This window comes from Ictalurus punctatus, chromosome 1 (genome assembly GCF_001660625.3).
Source record: "Ictalurus punctatus breed USDA103 chromosome 1, Coco_2.0, whole genome shotgun sequence".
Taxonomy (NCBI): Eukaryota; Metazoa; Chordata; class Actinopteri; order Siluriformes; family Ictaluridae; genus Ictalurus; species Ictalurus punctatus.
In genome coordinates, this window is record NC_030416.2 from 15529226 (window position 1) to 15543530 (window position 14305).

Below are 14305 nucleotides of genomic sequence, written 5' to 3' on the forward strand. Positions count from 1 at the left end.
GTGTAGGATCCCGGACTGTAACCGGTGCTGTGTTCCACACCGGAAGTGTCCCCCCCGAGGCGCTTCTCTCTGTGTCTAGCTATAGCTAGCGTGACTGCTGCTACTGCTAGCGTCGATTTCTAGATTTGCTGGATCCGCCATATTTTCCACTAGGAGACCCCGAGAGGTAATATAACACAGAATTTTTCAACCTAGTGATCCATAAACTGCCTTATTTCCCCCGTCCTAAAATACACACATCATTGTAATCTGTCGCATTTTGAAAAGCTAATACCTCTCCTTGCCGAGAGCTTAAAACCTTGCTAATTATCGGTGGGAAAGTTATCTAGCTTAGCTTAACTAGCTGCAGTTTAGTGTTGTTTATTCCTGTCCTCCTAATGGGTTGAGCAGCATTGTTTTTTCGTCCGTATCCGTCTGACTGGTTAGATAATTAAGCGTGCATTTTGGGGGGCATTTATTCTAAAGAGTTTTTATAACCCAGTGTGGTCTTTGGTGTAATATTTTGTCGCTTGTTTGCTTGCTAACTATCCTCTATCACCCACCCGGCTTTGATGTGGCGTGCCTCGCTAGCTAGCGATAGATAACTAACCTAACGCTAGCTATTTGATCTCTTAGCTACAACCTCGTTTGACACGCTGTTAAAATACTTATAGAAATATATATATATATATATATATATATATATATATATATATATATATATATATATATATATATATATATAACCTAGAGTTTAAAGCCAAGGCACTTGGATGGAGCGGTAGCTACCAGGCTATATATTTTAGGCGTGGCAAACGTTAACGCCAACATAATGCTGGTGTTAGCTAACTAACTCTCTAGCTAGCTAGCTGTATACCCTCTCCACGGTCTATCTATAGACCTCCAACACTAAACTAGTTCTGTATTAGGACGACTGGTTATGCTTTATAATAGTCGTGTAGGTTGTTGGCTCTGTTCAATAAACTTTTAGTGTTAAGTAGCAAGATAATGAATTTGAACGCTTCTGCTCCGAGTCTAAGAGCTAGCATGGCTGGTTAGCAGATATGTACAGCTAGGCCTGTGTGTGTGTGTGTGTGTGTGAGAGAGAGAGAGAGAGAGAGAGAGAGAGAGAGAGAGAGAGAGAGAGAGAGAGAGAGAGAGATAGATAGAGATATGCATATTGACCACAAGACAAAATTATACCAAGCTATGAAATGACTAGAGACTATAACTAGTAATAAAAGTCTCTTGAACCCACTGGACTGCTAGCTGTGTAACTAGCTGTGTTGTGTCAGTTATTACTGCGAGTATCAGAGCAATAAAGGCTTCACTGAGCAAAATCTCTGACTTGTTAATAAACAGGCCTCGTACATCACTGCATTGCTTAACACTTTTGTGTGTGTGTGTTGCGCAGAGCGTTTCAGTGTTCCGAAAGCCCTGAGGAATGACATTTTGGAGTGCTGTGCCTCCTGAATAAGATGCTGGATGTCCTCTCATAGCAGCTACAACCAGGTGAGTGAGTCTACACCTCTGTCATGAACCTGGAGAAAGCCTCAGTAAAAGCTTTAGCACAACTTTAGAGGGAAAAGTGCCTTAATAGTGCGCTCGATAATTGATATGTCAGCTTTACCGCTTCAGCTATTTTTACAAAAGGTGTTGAGGGGGCCGTATTTAAAAATGCAAATGAATTATAACGTTTATTTGAATCTCATTACGTGCTCCTTTTTTATGGTTACAAGGTTCTTTTAAAGGTTGTAGTAGACCTTTATATAATCGGTTCATGGTCTAGTTAGGTGATTATTTTTTTGTGTGTGTGTCTTTTTAAAATCCTAGTTTAAAGAGCAAAGCTTTAAAATGACAGTTCTTCAGTGTACAGCTATTCATATAGTAATGTTGATGTTTTAAAACCATTGCTTCTTTTCCTTGCAGCTTATGCTCCTCCATAAAGCAACCACATCTGCTTTCATCAGCTCCACCCCTCATCTACTGCTTGGAGGAAACCTCCAAGGTAAAATTTTTAAGCGAAAAGGATTCTAGTAGGAGATTTTAACGAAGCGCGATTTCGTTTCCTGCAGTGTTTAGGGAGTTAATCCACTCTGAAGGGACAAGTAAAATTCAAGCCAGGGAGTCTGGTCTTGTGTTTCTCATTAAGCTTGCTCTAAACCATGTTAGATTTTTGCATTTCTGTTCAGTAGAATTCACTATTTAAAAGCTCCCCAGGTTTTTTCATTAAGTTTATTTAATAGGATTGTTTCTGTGTGCTCATTTCAGCCTTGCAGGATGCAATCTACTGCCTTAATTAAATCCTCTCAAATTTTATATTGGCAAGTATTTACAGTGTAGAGTCTCTGTGCCTAGTCATCATAATCGAGGTGTCCATGGATCCTTAAAATGTCTTAAATTCCTTAATGTAAAAATAGGTCTTTAATTAGCATTAAAATATCTTAAATCCACGTTTTAAAAGTCTTAAAAATGCAGCCGAACTGAAGTCGTAAAACCGTGTGACTCTGTTGCACTCGGAGTCTGTGCGGTGTTAGAGCAGCTCGGTTCACAGTAAATGCCACTCTGCACGAACTTTATCTCTGTCTGTGCTGTTAGTTTTAGTCGCTTATAACGTGCATTTAGACACAACACGTGCCAGATTCACTTCGGTTTTACATAGAGGTGTGACGAGATCTCGTGATATTAAAATGTGACGATATTTCTCGTCGAGGTGAAAAGCTGTCTCGCGATATCAGCATGATGGAGTGTGAGGCTGAAATTAGCATAGACGATGCCCCCGCCACTTTTAAATCATTTGTGTGGCAGCATTTTGAAAGCACTACTTTGATTATGGTGGCACTTTTTGTTTGCGCTTTAAAAAAAAAAAAAAAAAAAAAAAAAAAAAAGATAAGAAAAATAGTGTTTGTTTTTGTTATTTATACTTTTTTTTTTATGCTCAATCTGTGGAGAAAAGTTCAGTTTGAAGGTCACGCACACCGCTTCAATTAGAAGTTTGCTTATGCGTAGTTCATGCACTGTTATAAGGTCTGAAGAGACTCACGTGAAATCATACAGGAGAGTCAGTTGAGTTTGTGGCAAAACCTTTTACAGTGCTTGCATATTGTTCTGTCTTTTACTGCATATGATAATTCATACTCTAAGTAGAACTCAAGTGATATTCGTTACAAGATACATTTCAAAATGCACCTGCATTGTTTTGCATTTTGTGACTTTCAGTCGAATAAAATACTAGTTTTCCAGTCATAGATTTTTAAAAATATCGTCTCGTTCTCGTGAACCCAATATCGGGCATCGTCTCATCTCATGAGCTAAGTGTATTGTCACACTCCTAGTTTTATGTTAATGTAATCTCAAACATTCTTGTGCGCAGAGGTTTACAGCATTTCACCTGATTGCTAATGAGAAGTGAATTTAAAAACTGTTTAAAACTAAACGGAGGTCTTCCTGCGGTTTCTGCCAAAATACAAGCCACAAGGTGTAACGCATAAGTGAATTAAGTCAGAAATATGACTATTGTTATGTTACTCTTTGTACCCCATAATAAAAATTTATTATTAGAGATGCACCGATATATCGGCCGATAATCGGTATCGGCGGATAAAGGCTATTTTTCCCTGCTATCAGCCGATAGTTTAAAAACATCTGATGATCAGGGCCGATTATATCCTGACAATCAAAAGCTGGCGGGAAAACGCATCGATTTTGTGCTGTGTGTAAAGATGTCGCTTGTGTGGTTTGATGAAAAAATTGCAGTTTGTAATGTCTGTAATATCTGCAGCGCTAAAATTTTACACTGGAAGTAAATTTTCTGACGCAGAAGTTTCAGCGTCGAGTCAATCCACGCCCCCCCCCCCCCCCGCTGCCCGCTCAACCTAGCGCTGAATTAAAAGGCCAGTACACTGCTGAAAGATTTAAATGAAGATGAGTTGATTAAAAAAAAAGTATATATTGCACAGAAAAATATATTTGTAGAGTAATATATTTCATATCCAATTAATGTTAATAATATAAAATTGATATTATATATTACCAGTTTGAAGTTCAGTGATGAAGTGGAAATGCTTTTGTTTGTGGTGAGTGAATGTGAGACTATCAGGAGGTTTTTTAGAATTCAGTCAATGTTAATATGAATTAATAACATTCAGTAAGTTAAAGAATCTTACTTTCATCTTCAGAATGTAGTTCATGTGTTAATGTTAATGTGAGTAATGTGTTTTTTCTGTTTGAGACCAGTCACTGTGAAACAACTTGTTGAAATGGAGAGTTTTTATTTGCATTTCTTTCATAATTCTTTGAAATTAATAATTATTAATTTAAAAGAAGACCTAAAAGGCAAAATTATCGGTATTGGCCGAGATCACTCTGAATAATCGGTTATCATATCGGCCGATATACATGTTGTATATTTTCTTCATTACAAATATTTCTGTACATTTTATAACTACTTGTTACATTACCCTGCCATTAAATTACAAAAAAAAAAATACTGGTAAACACTGCTGCGAGGGGGATTCTAATACAGCTGCTGAGAGAGTGATGGTAAATTTGACATCTTTTTCTTTTCTGGCAGCCGTAATTCATCTCTCTCTAGTTTTTTTTTCCTCTCTTGGAAAGGAAATACTGGATTTTTTTTTCTTTCACTGTTGGATCAAATGGTAATGCTAAAATGGTATTTGCTCTACTTTCCCACGTACCCCTCTAGACGCTTATGCTGCTGTAGTTTACTTAAACCCAGAAATGGATGTATGTGCATGAACTCAATCCATTATCTCTGATGTATTGTGTAGCTGATTGAAGTGATGTGCAGGTCTTAATTTTTTGGAAATGTCTTGAATATGGTATTAAAAAGTATTACATTTGAAGTGCTGATATCTGTTGATACCCTGATTAATTAACCTTCTACTGTTGTCGCTAGTGTTTTGGTTGACATTGCACAGCAGCTGTCCTGTATCTGCTTCTTTTTCCTGTTTCCCAGGTGTTTCTGGGAGTATCCCGAGTAGAATATGTCTGGTCCTGTCTCAAGCCGCTCTCGAGTTTACCCTGATGTAAACACACAGAGACCAAGAGAGTACTGGGATTATGAGTCCCATGTGGTAGAGTGGGGGTGAGTACAAGTCTCCATGCAATAATATTTAAATGCCCCATAGATAGACTGATGAAAATGCACTTTGTGCCTGTGGTATTCTAATTATGGTGAATGGAAGTTGTTTGGCCAATAAAGTTATAAGAATATTTGCTATTTCTTAACTTTCCATTGTATTTAATTCTGAAGTTATTGGTGTACTGTTGAGTGTGTAATGATGCAGTGCAAACAGCAAAAATGCAACATGCAGGCGACCACACACACCGCGCGTGCAACCTTATTTAGCATCCAGCTCATGATTATTGTTCAATGATACTCGCATGCCTAATATATTATTCACATTTCTAAAAGGATTTGAATAAAAAGATATTCAAAAATATGGACATGTCCTTGAATTTTGTCTGTTGTGGAGTGATTGCAAGTTCTAAACATTTTTTCTCTGCTGTTTTTGTGCTTCAGAAATCAGGATGACTACCAGCTTGTGCGAAAGCTGGGGCGAGGAAAGTACAGTGAAGTGTTTGAAGCCATAAACATTACAAACAATGAGAAAGTCGTGGTGAAAATACTGAAGGTACTTTTTCTGTGTTTGTATGTTGATGTTCAAATGCAAGTTGTGAATAAGTGTTGAAATGTCTATTATTACTTGACTGTAGCTTTTGTCGCATTGTGTGTGTGTGTGTGTGTGTGTGTGTGTGTGTGTGTGTGTGTGTGTGGGGTGTTAAAACAGCCCGTGAAAAAGAAGAAAATCAAGCGAGAAATAAAAATTCTTGAGAACCTAAGAGGAGGCCCCAATATCATAACTCTTTTAGATATCGTCAAGGATCCTGTGGTGAGTGTGTGTGTGTGCTGACTTATCATGATTCATACTCACTAATGATTATTTCTTTGCTGGCAGATCGAAAATAATCAGTGTTTAATGGAAGGAGTGTACATTATGTTGACATTTCTATTTGCAATTGGTCTCGCTGGTTAAATTCAGCTTAGCTTGAGTGAAGTCTGACACCTGAGTTTGGATAGTCCCTGTTCACATTGGTGTGTGTGTAAGTAAAGGTGCACATTTTACAACATTAAAGTCTAATTGTTTCCCTACAGTCTCGGACACCAGCTCTTGTTTTTGAGCATGTAAACAACACAGATTTCAAGGTAAGTTCATGGCAGCTGGAGGGGGTGGGGTTGGGAAGATGATATTTAGTGATCGTTTGACGTGGCTTGATGGGAGCATTTCAACAGGGTTTTTGTTGTGGCAGTTACACTCAATGTCTTATGTCCTGACATGCAAGACTCAGTGAAATGGTCCTGAATAAAATCTGACACTTTAGTTAATTCGAGACAGCTCTGGTTGCTTTCGTCTTTGGTAAATAGCTTTTGATTTCAATGCAAGTAATCATTAGTAACTTTATCGTTTGAAGACTTGACTTCATAGTGTGTGATTTCAAATTGTAAACATCCTTAGTTTCTTGAAGCAGTTAAAACTCGCTCCATAATCAGTCCTTGAGTAATGTTGAATTTTTTTTCTGTCTCATACAGCAATTGTATCAAACATTATCAGATTATGACATCCGCTTCTACATGTATGAAATTCTGAAGGTAAGATATTTCTTTGTAGCCAGATATTTTAAAAGCATTTACATACTGACAGCATGCTGAGATCTTTCAGATTTTTGACATATGTTAGAACCCCCCCCCCCCCCCCCCCCCCCCCAAATGGTGGTTAAAGTTTTACTGAGGATTTTAATAAAGTGGACCTGCTTTAATGGCTGTCCTGGGTTCTAACTGAAGTCATCTGCTATGTCTGTGTCTTTATTTTCATTAGGCTCTAGACTACTGTCACAGCATGGGAATTATGCACAGGGATGTCAAACCACACAATGTCATGATAGACCATGAGCACAGAAAGGTAAGCCATTTTCAATTAGCTAACCATATACACAATATTGTAAAATCTCCTAATAAATTTATTTGAGAACAGTGCCTCTTGAAGTGATTAGTGTTGCTTCTATAATAAATAACTGTTGTTTGTACTTAAAGCTTCGTCTGATAGACTGGGGTTTGGCCGAGTTTTACCATCCAAACCAGGAGTACAACGTGCGAGTCGCTTCCAGGTACTTCAAAGGTCCTGAGCTGCTTGTTGACTACCAGGTAAAGACACTTTCTGTACCCGTGTTAAATGTCATTTTAAAAATGCCTTGCATAACAATGGATTCATTCACTGATCATTATTTTCAGCTAATGATTTTGTTTCTTTGATCATTTTTAGATGTATGACTACAGTTTGGACATGTGGAGTTTGGGTTGCATGCTGGCCAGTATGATCTTCAGGAAGGAACCTTTTTTCCATGGACATGACAACTATGACCAGGTAGTGCTTCTGTTCTTGAAACCAGGGGAAAAAACAAACACAGAGCGATAGAGATAGGACTGATCTGATATCTGGTGTTAGTATCAGGCTGGATTGGCAGAGAATGCTGGATTGGATATCGTAGGGGGAAAACATCTAAATCTTGTATCAAATCTAGCCTGAAATATTGCAGAATTGCTTTTAGTGCAGTGTAAAGTACTGCACAGAAGGTCATGTGCTAAGTGATTTGTTTTGTTTTTGTGTAAATATGTAAATATTCTTATTTGCACTGGTAGACAAGTAGGTTCAGTTGGCTGTTGATAACGCCATCATCAGACGAAGAAAAAAATATTTAAACATAATACACTGCTGTGATGTGCCTTCATGTTGTAACCGTACTGCGTACACACGCATTACTCCTTCTGAATCCTGCCACTGGCTGCACTGCACAATCTGCTTGATGGTTTATAATTCTAATGAAATATATAATAGTATCCTTTTACACTTATTCATTTAGCAGACGCTTTTTTCCAAACCGACTTACAAATGAGGAAATGCAAGCAAAGATATATCAAGCATAAAACAATACAAGTAGAGCTACTATACAAGATCTTTGAGTTCTAGAAAAGCAAAGTGTGCAGAGTAGAGGTGTAGGATCCAGAGTAGTAATAATAATAAAAAAAAAAGTTTATTTATTTATTTGTTTTTTTTTAAAAGGATACTGTGAGGTTGGCATTTTAGGGGTTAGTTATGTGCTCTTGGAAGAGGTGGGTCTTTAGCTGTTTTTTGAAGGTAGTGACAGATTCTGCGGTCTGGATTGAGGTTGGAAGTTCATTCCACCACTGATGGACAGTTAGTGTGAAGGTTCTGGAAAGGGATCTTGAGCCACGCTGAGCAGGCAATACTAAGCGTCGGTCATTAATCGTTCGCAGATTGCGTGAGGGGACATAAGCCTTCAGGAGAGTGTTGAGATTAGGGGGGTGCTGTTCCAGACAACATCTTGTACATGAGCATCAAGGCCTTGAATTTGATGCGGACAGCTACAGGAAGCTAGTGGAGGGAGATGAAGAGGGGTGTGACATGGGTCCTTTTGGCCTGGGTGAAGACAAGGCAGTCTGCTGCATTCTGTATCATTTGAAGGGGTTTGATGGAGTTGGCTGGGAGGCCCGAGAGTAGTGCATTGCAGTAGTCCAGTTTTCAGATGACACGAGCCTGGACTAGTAGCTGTGTAGCCTGTTCGGTGAGATAGGGTCTGATTCTCTTGATGTTGTAGAGAATGAACCTACAGGACCATGCAGTTGTTGAAATGCTATCTGTTCTGCATTATGCCAGGAGAGAACACCACAGCACAGAGCCGAAACGTTGGCCGGTAACTTGCTGACTTCTTGTCGAGCACGATGCACTGTTACAGAAAATTCTTTAGAAGGATAAGGACTATGGGTACACAGTCATCCCCTCCCCAGGAACTCATGTACTTATTTGTTTCCATTAATCTCTCTAAAAGCACTTAACTAGCCTAACTAGCTTGCCATACGTTATTGCAGTACATTAGCTAAGTAAATATCCAGAAAATCAAACCTGGTACTGGGCAGCACATTTGAGCTCAGTTGCCTGATGGGCAAGCTAATGAATTTATGATTTGTCCAAGTCTGCATCTAAATAATCATTCTTCCTGTCTGCTATTATAGTGCATATTGTTGTACCAGGGGAGTGTTTGAGTATGGTAATTCACCAGTCATTTATTTTAAAGGTAGTTAGTTTAAAAAAAAAAAAAAGAATAGTGGATCATCATCAGCTGATACACAAGGTTTGAGAACAAATGGCATATTTTTGTTTCTAGTGGTGCCATTTGATTTTGTTGTTCATTTAGGCTGTGGAATATCATGGACTACAGTATGCTTCACTGATTTTTATGTACTGCTCATATTTAACTTTCACACTTTGCCTTAAACAGCTTGTACGGATTGCAAAGGTCTTAGGCACAGAAGACCTGTATGACTACATCGACAAATACAACATTGAACTGGACCCACGCTTTAATGACATTTTGGGAAGGTAAGTGTGAGCATGAAATGAAAAAAAATATATATATGCCTATCTGTGCTCCAAAAAGTGAGCATAATGATGGTTTTATACTGTTTTTGAAACCCGTTAATGAGTCTTGTGTGTTCATGAGCAGGCATTCGCGTAAGCGATGGGAGCGCTTTGTGCATAGTGAGAACCAGCACCTCGTGAGCACTGAGGCTCTGGACTTCCTGGACAAGCTGCTGCGTTACGACCACCAGGCTCGCCTTACTGCACGTGAGGCCATGGATCACCCCTACTTCTGTAAGCTCGCAGCATGTCAGACTTCATCACTAATCACTCCTCTGACAGGGCAATAATAATTTCTAAATCACTCCAAGTCCTCTAACCTGTAAAGCTTTACTCAAATTGTACACTGTCTTTCATTGATAATAGGTTAAAAATAAGTTTTAAAAAAATCCCAGACTAACGGTGCTTTCACACCGAACGCAAAAAGATTAATCGCCTTCAGCTAATTCATGCTTGCATGAGAGGTGGCGTTGACCGAGAATGCATTTTATGCCTGCACATTAGGTGGTGCAGCCCACTATTCAGCTGATCGGCTTATCGTCTTTGACCACTGAGAAGAATCATCATGTAGATGTTGGTGCGTATCACCACAACTCAAACTGTTAAGAAGCACAGAAAAAGAAATAAAACTTCCTTTTTTTTTGTCTGTTTTTGTTGTTGCTGTGGCGCTTTTTTCATTGGTGTTCTCAGACACCCATGATAACAAGAACTCAACATCCGTTCTCTTCTCTCTTCCAGAACAATTTTCTTCCGTGTTTACACTGGTTTTCAAAACATTTTTCTGTGCTATAGCGCCACCTATCTAAAGCTCAAGTATAATTTGACGGCCCGTTTCATTATGGAGCGACAGGGGAAAATGATACATTGGGCAGGGAAAAAAAATCCTCACTTTGTCACGCTGCGATTGATCAAGCATGGTGTGAATAGCTCCGTAGATCCTATTGTTTCAATTCACGAGCGTCATCGCATCTTGCATTTGCGTCACTTAATCGCACTCCATGTGAAAGGCTCCACAGTTGCTCGTTTGTGAGGTGGATTTGGGAACACAATTCAAAGTACCACAAATACAGGAAAGTCCTGAATAACCAGTGCGTCGCATATAAGTAAACTACAGCTGGTCTACCTGCCTTATTTCTGGCAGTGTTTGACCAATTCAAACTAGTGTCTGTCACCTGAGAAGCAACTGAAGTCTGCAGCTACAAGGTCGTGAACACTACAGTGCTCCTGAATGAATGGTCTGTTTAATTTCTCAAACGTGTGATAACCATGGAGATGTCCTGATCCCTCAAACTGACTGGTAATGAAACTGACAGACACTAATTTGGAAATTTGGACAAACACAAGACTAGATAGATGGGCAGATGGACAAACTTTATTGATTTTATTGTACTTCTATTGATGCCAAAGGGTTGTTTGTGGGCAGAAATAATTTTGACTGGGAAACTTTCAAACATGGCTGCTGGTTAGCAAAAATATCCGGTGGTTGCTGCTTTTCTTTCAATATGACAATTAAAAATGAACCTTGCCGTTGAAGTTGCTAAACCTTGTAGATAAATATTCAAAACGAAAAAAACTTGTTTATTCTCTAATGACCTCTATTTTGGCTGCAGATTGTAGGTGTCTTCATGAAAGAAAAAAAAATGTTCAGAGCCACAGGCCTTTGGTGTGTAGTAGAATTACTGCAGTGCTGTCTGGACTGTCTTTATATTTTTGCTCATTTGTTATATACTACAGTGCAAATTTATAGCAAGAATATTGCAAAAAAAAAAAAACGTTTATCAGCTATCTGTCAGCCTTTTATCAAGATGGGCTCGTAGGCTGCTTCCTTCAGGTGGGGTGTGTGTGTGCGCTCCTCTGCACGCAATGACTGTGCCAAGACCAGGCTCACTGTGTGCTTTTACTGCTGAATTGAACAGCTCTGGATGTGAGCTGTTTCTCCCACATCTTGCTCAGAATTGACATGCATAACTGAAGCCTTCTCCCAGCTGATGGTTGATGCACAGTTATGTAACAGTACACTTTATCAAAAGTTCAACTTTTAAAATGGATCATGGTGGGTGTGTAGGTTTCATGCATTTTGACTGAAATCAATGTCGAGGTGTATTTTTGTCTGAGCTGTCCTTGTGAACCCCGGACAGCACAGTGCTTGGTGTAATGAGTATTTCACATTCAAAAGCCATATTTTAATTTTACCTCTAAACTTGTGGGTTCTGTTAAATATTTTCCTAATTTAGATGTTGTGGATACACAGCTTCTGACCGTTTCCTGCAAATGTAAATCCCCAGCAGCTACCTGTTTACAGACTTTAGAGTGTTTCCAAAAATACAAACAAATTGCTAATTTAAATGACAGGATAGTGCAGTTACTAAAGATGAATAAATGAGCGAGTTAGTTCCAGTTTACACAAGGGTAAGACAACCTACTAAATTGTTTCAGAAATTTACAAAATGTAAGAAAAAGGTAACCTGAGCAAAATTTTTTTTCCAAACCTGAGCAAAAAAGATATCTAATACCAACTGGACTTGTGTGGAAATGTATTTGCCCCCATAGTTACGAAATCCCAAAATTTATGAAACTGCGTTCATAATGGGGTTCAGCTGGACTAGACGCAACCAGGCCTGATTACTGCAAACCCTGTTCAATCAAATCAACACTTAAAAAATAAACTTTTTCGACTGCATGAAGTTGGTTTAAAGGTCTTACCCAGTAACACATTGTGCCAAAATTGAAAGAAATTCCAGAAATGAGGAAGAATGTGATTGAAATACATTAGTCCGGAAAGGGTTACAAAGCTATTTCAAAGGCTCAGGGACTCCAAAGAACCACAGTGAGAAAATATATTTCCAAATGGAAAAATTCAGCATAATAGTGAACCTTCCCAGAAGTGGCCGACCTTCCAAAAGTCCTCCAAGAGCACAGCAACGACTCATGCAGGAAGTTACAAGAGAACGAAAGACAACATCAAAGGAACTACAGGCCTCTCTTGCATCAGTAAAGGTCACTGTTCATGACTCCACTATCAGAAAGACACTGGGCAAAAACACCCTCTATGGAAGAGTGGTGAGGTGAAAACCACTGCTAACCCAGAAGAACATTAAGACTCGTCTGAATTTTGCCAAAACACACCTTGATGATCCTCAAACCTTTTCGGAGAATGTTCTGTGGCATGATGAGTTGAAAGTGGAACTGTTTGGAAGACAAGGGTCCCGTTACATCTGGCGTAAACCAAACACAGAATTCCACAAAAACATCATCATACCTATGGTCAAGCATGGTGGTGGAAGTGTGATTGGTGCGGATGATTTGCTGCTTCAGGGCCTGGGCAACTTGCTGAAATTGAGGGAAACATGAATTCTGCTCTCTACCAGAAAATCCTAAAAGAGAATGTCTGGTCTTCAGTCCACAAGTTGAAACTCGAGTGCAACTGGATTATGCAACAAGACAATGATCCAAAACATGGGAGTAAATCCTAGTCCTAGAAGTAAGTAAAAGACTGATCTCCAGTTATCTGAAGTGTTTGGTTACAGTTATTGCTGCTAAAGGTGGCACAAACAGAATTTGTTTAAGGGGGCAATTAGTTTTTCACATTGGTGATGAGCGTTGGATAACTTTTTTGCTTCAACAATAACTATATTGCGTTTTTACTCAGATGGCCTTAGTTTTATGTTGTATTTTGTTTGAAGATCTGTTTGTGTGTGTATATATCATACTAAATAGTTTTAGAAGAAATCTGGGGCAAATATCTATTCACAGCACTGTACTGATATATTACACAGAATATCCTCACCAACTCTTCTCCCCTTCTTGGATTATAATTTTTTTTCACTGTTATGACAATTGTTGGTCTTACACATGTATGCTTGTGTTTTTTCAGACCCCATTGTGAAGGACCAGGGTAGAGGAGCTGCTGCTACTGGAATGGCTGCTAGCTCCACTCCAGTCAGCTCCTCTAGCATGATGGCAGGTAAAAAAAACAAAACAAAAAAAAAACATTCAGGGTTTCTGGAAGTACTGATTAAAATGTTTTGTGGAAATAACCTGTATTGGCCATTTCAAGATGTATGCTTTGTACATTTACAGCAACAGAATAAACAAAACAGTATTTTTATATAAAAGGCAAAAGCAGTGCATGTCTTTGAAACTTGGTCAGTGTATCCTGAAGGTGGCAGATGGTTCCCTGACTAAGTTTGGCTTCAGCAAGTACTGCAATTAACTGTAGAAATGCCCCAAATCTAATGTGAGAACATTAGAGTCGATGCATGTGACAGCTCTGTCATTTTCCTGCAGGCATCACCTCAATGACAGCCAGCACACAGCCCATAGGCAGCATTGCAGCTGGCTCTCCTGTCATCTCTGCCCCCAACACGCTGGCTACACAAGTACCTGCCGCCACGGGAGCCCAACCTTAAACCTCTCTCTCTCTCTCTCTCTCTCTCTCTCTCTCTCTCTCTCTCTCTCTCTCTCTCTCTCTCTCTCTCTCTCTCCCCCCCCCCCTTTCACGTATCCTCTCTACCCTCTCTCCTCTATTTGTTCTGTTGGCAGTGTGGACAGTGACAGCCATCGACTTTTGTTGTTATTATGTTGAAAAGTAACACAGAACTAATACAAAGTTACCCTTTTTCCTCTCCTCTTCAGTTCCATTCTGTAGGGATATGGACTCACATTATGTTTTAGCACCTGCCTGGGAAAGCTAAGATAGGCATGCAGGTGCGTTTTCTCTCTTCTCACCGTGGCTGTCTCGAAACACAAATACACATGTAGAGCTGAAGAAGGAAAATAAAATTTATTTTATATGTCCCTCAAGTATT

General features: G+C 39.2%; 1 protein-coding gene across 2 annotated transcripts; it reads left to right on the forward strand.

Moving 5' to 3' along the window:
• The first annotated feature begins 6 nt into the window (after positions 1-6).
• Positions 7-14294, forward strand: csnk2a1 (casein kinase 2, alpha 1 polypeptide). Of its 2 annotated transcripts, none has more exons than XM_017472104.3 (15): positions 7-166; positions 1394-1491; positions 1909-1987; positions 4958-5086; positions 5525-5636; positions 5793-5894; positions 6158-6208; positions 6593-6652; positions 6879-6962; positions 7094-7204; positions 7323-7424; positions 9358-9458; positions 9583-9731; positions 13372-13461; positions 13785-14294. In XM_017472104.3, exons 4-15 carry the CDS (start codon positions 4986-4988, stop codon positions 13904-13906), a joined length of 1185 nt encoding a protein of 394 aa, XP_017327593.1. In that variant the 5' UTR covers positions 7-166; positions 1394-1491; positions 1909-1987; positions 4958-4985; the 3' UTR covers positions 13907-14294. The 2 variants fall into 2 exon arrangements, with proteins under 2 accessions (XP_017327593.1, XP_017327612.1); XM_017472123.3 differs by lacking the exon at positions 7-166 and adding an exon at positions 336-421.
• Positions 14295-14305: the final 11 nt, after the last annotated feature.

Bases quoted from the DNA above. Each gene is read 5' to 3' on its own strand.
- csnk2a1 (XM_017472104.3), top strand. From the start codon at position 4,986: ATGTCTGGTCCTGTCTCAAGCCGCTCTCGAGTTTACCCTGATGTAAAC. The intron at 5,087-5,524 runs GTGAGTACAAGT...TTTGTGCTTCAG, and splicing joins TCCCATGTGGTAGAGTGGGG to AAATCAGGATGACTACCAGC. The intron at 5,637-5,792 runs GTACTTTTTCTG...GTGTTAAAACAG, and splicing joins TCGTGGTGAAAATACTGAAG to CCCGTGAAAAAGAAGAAAAT.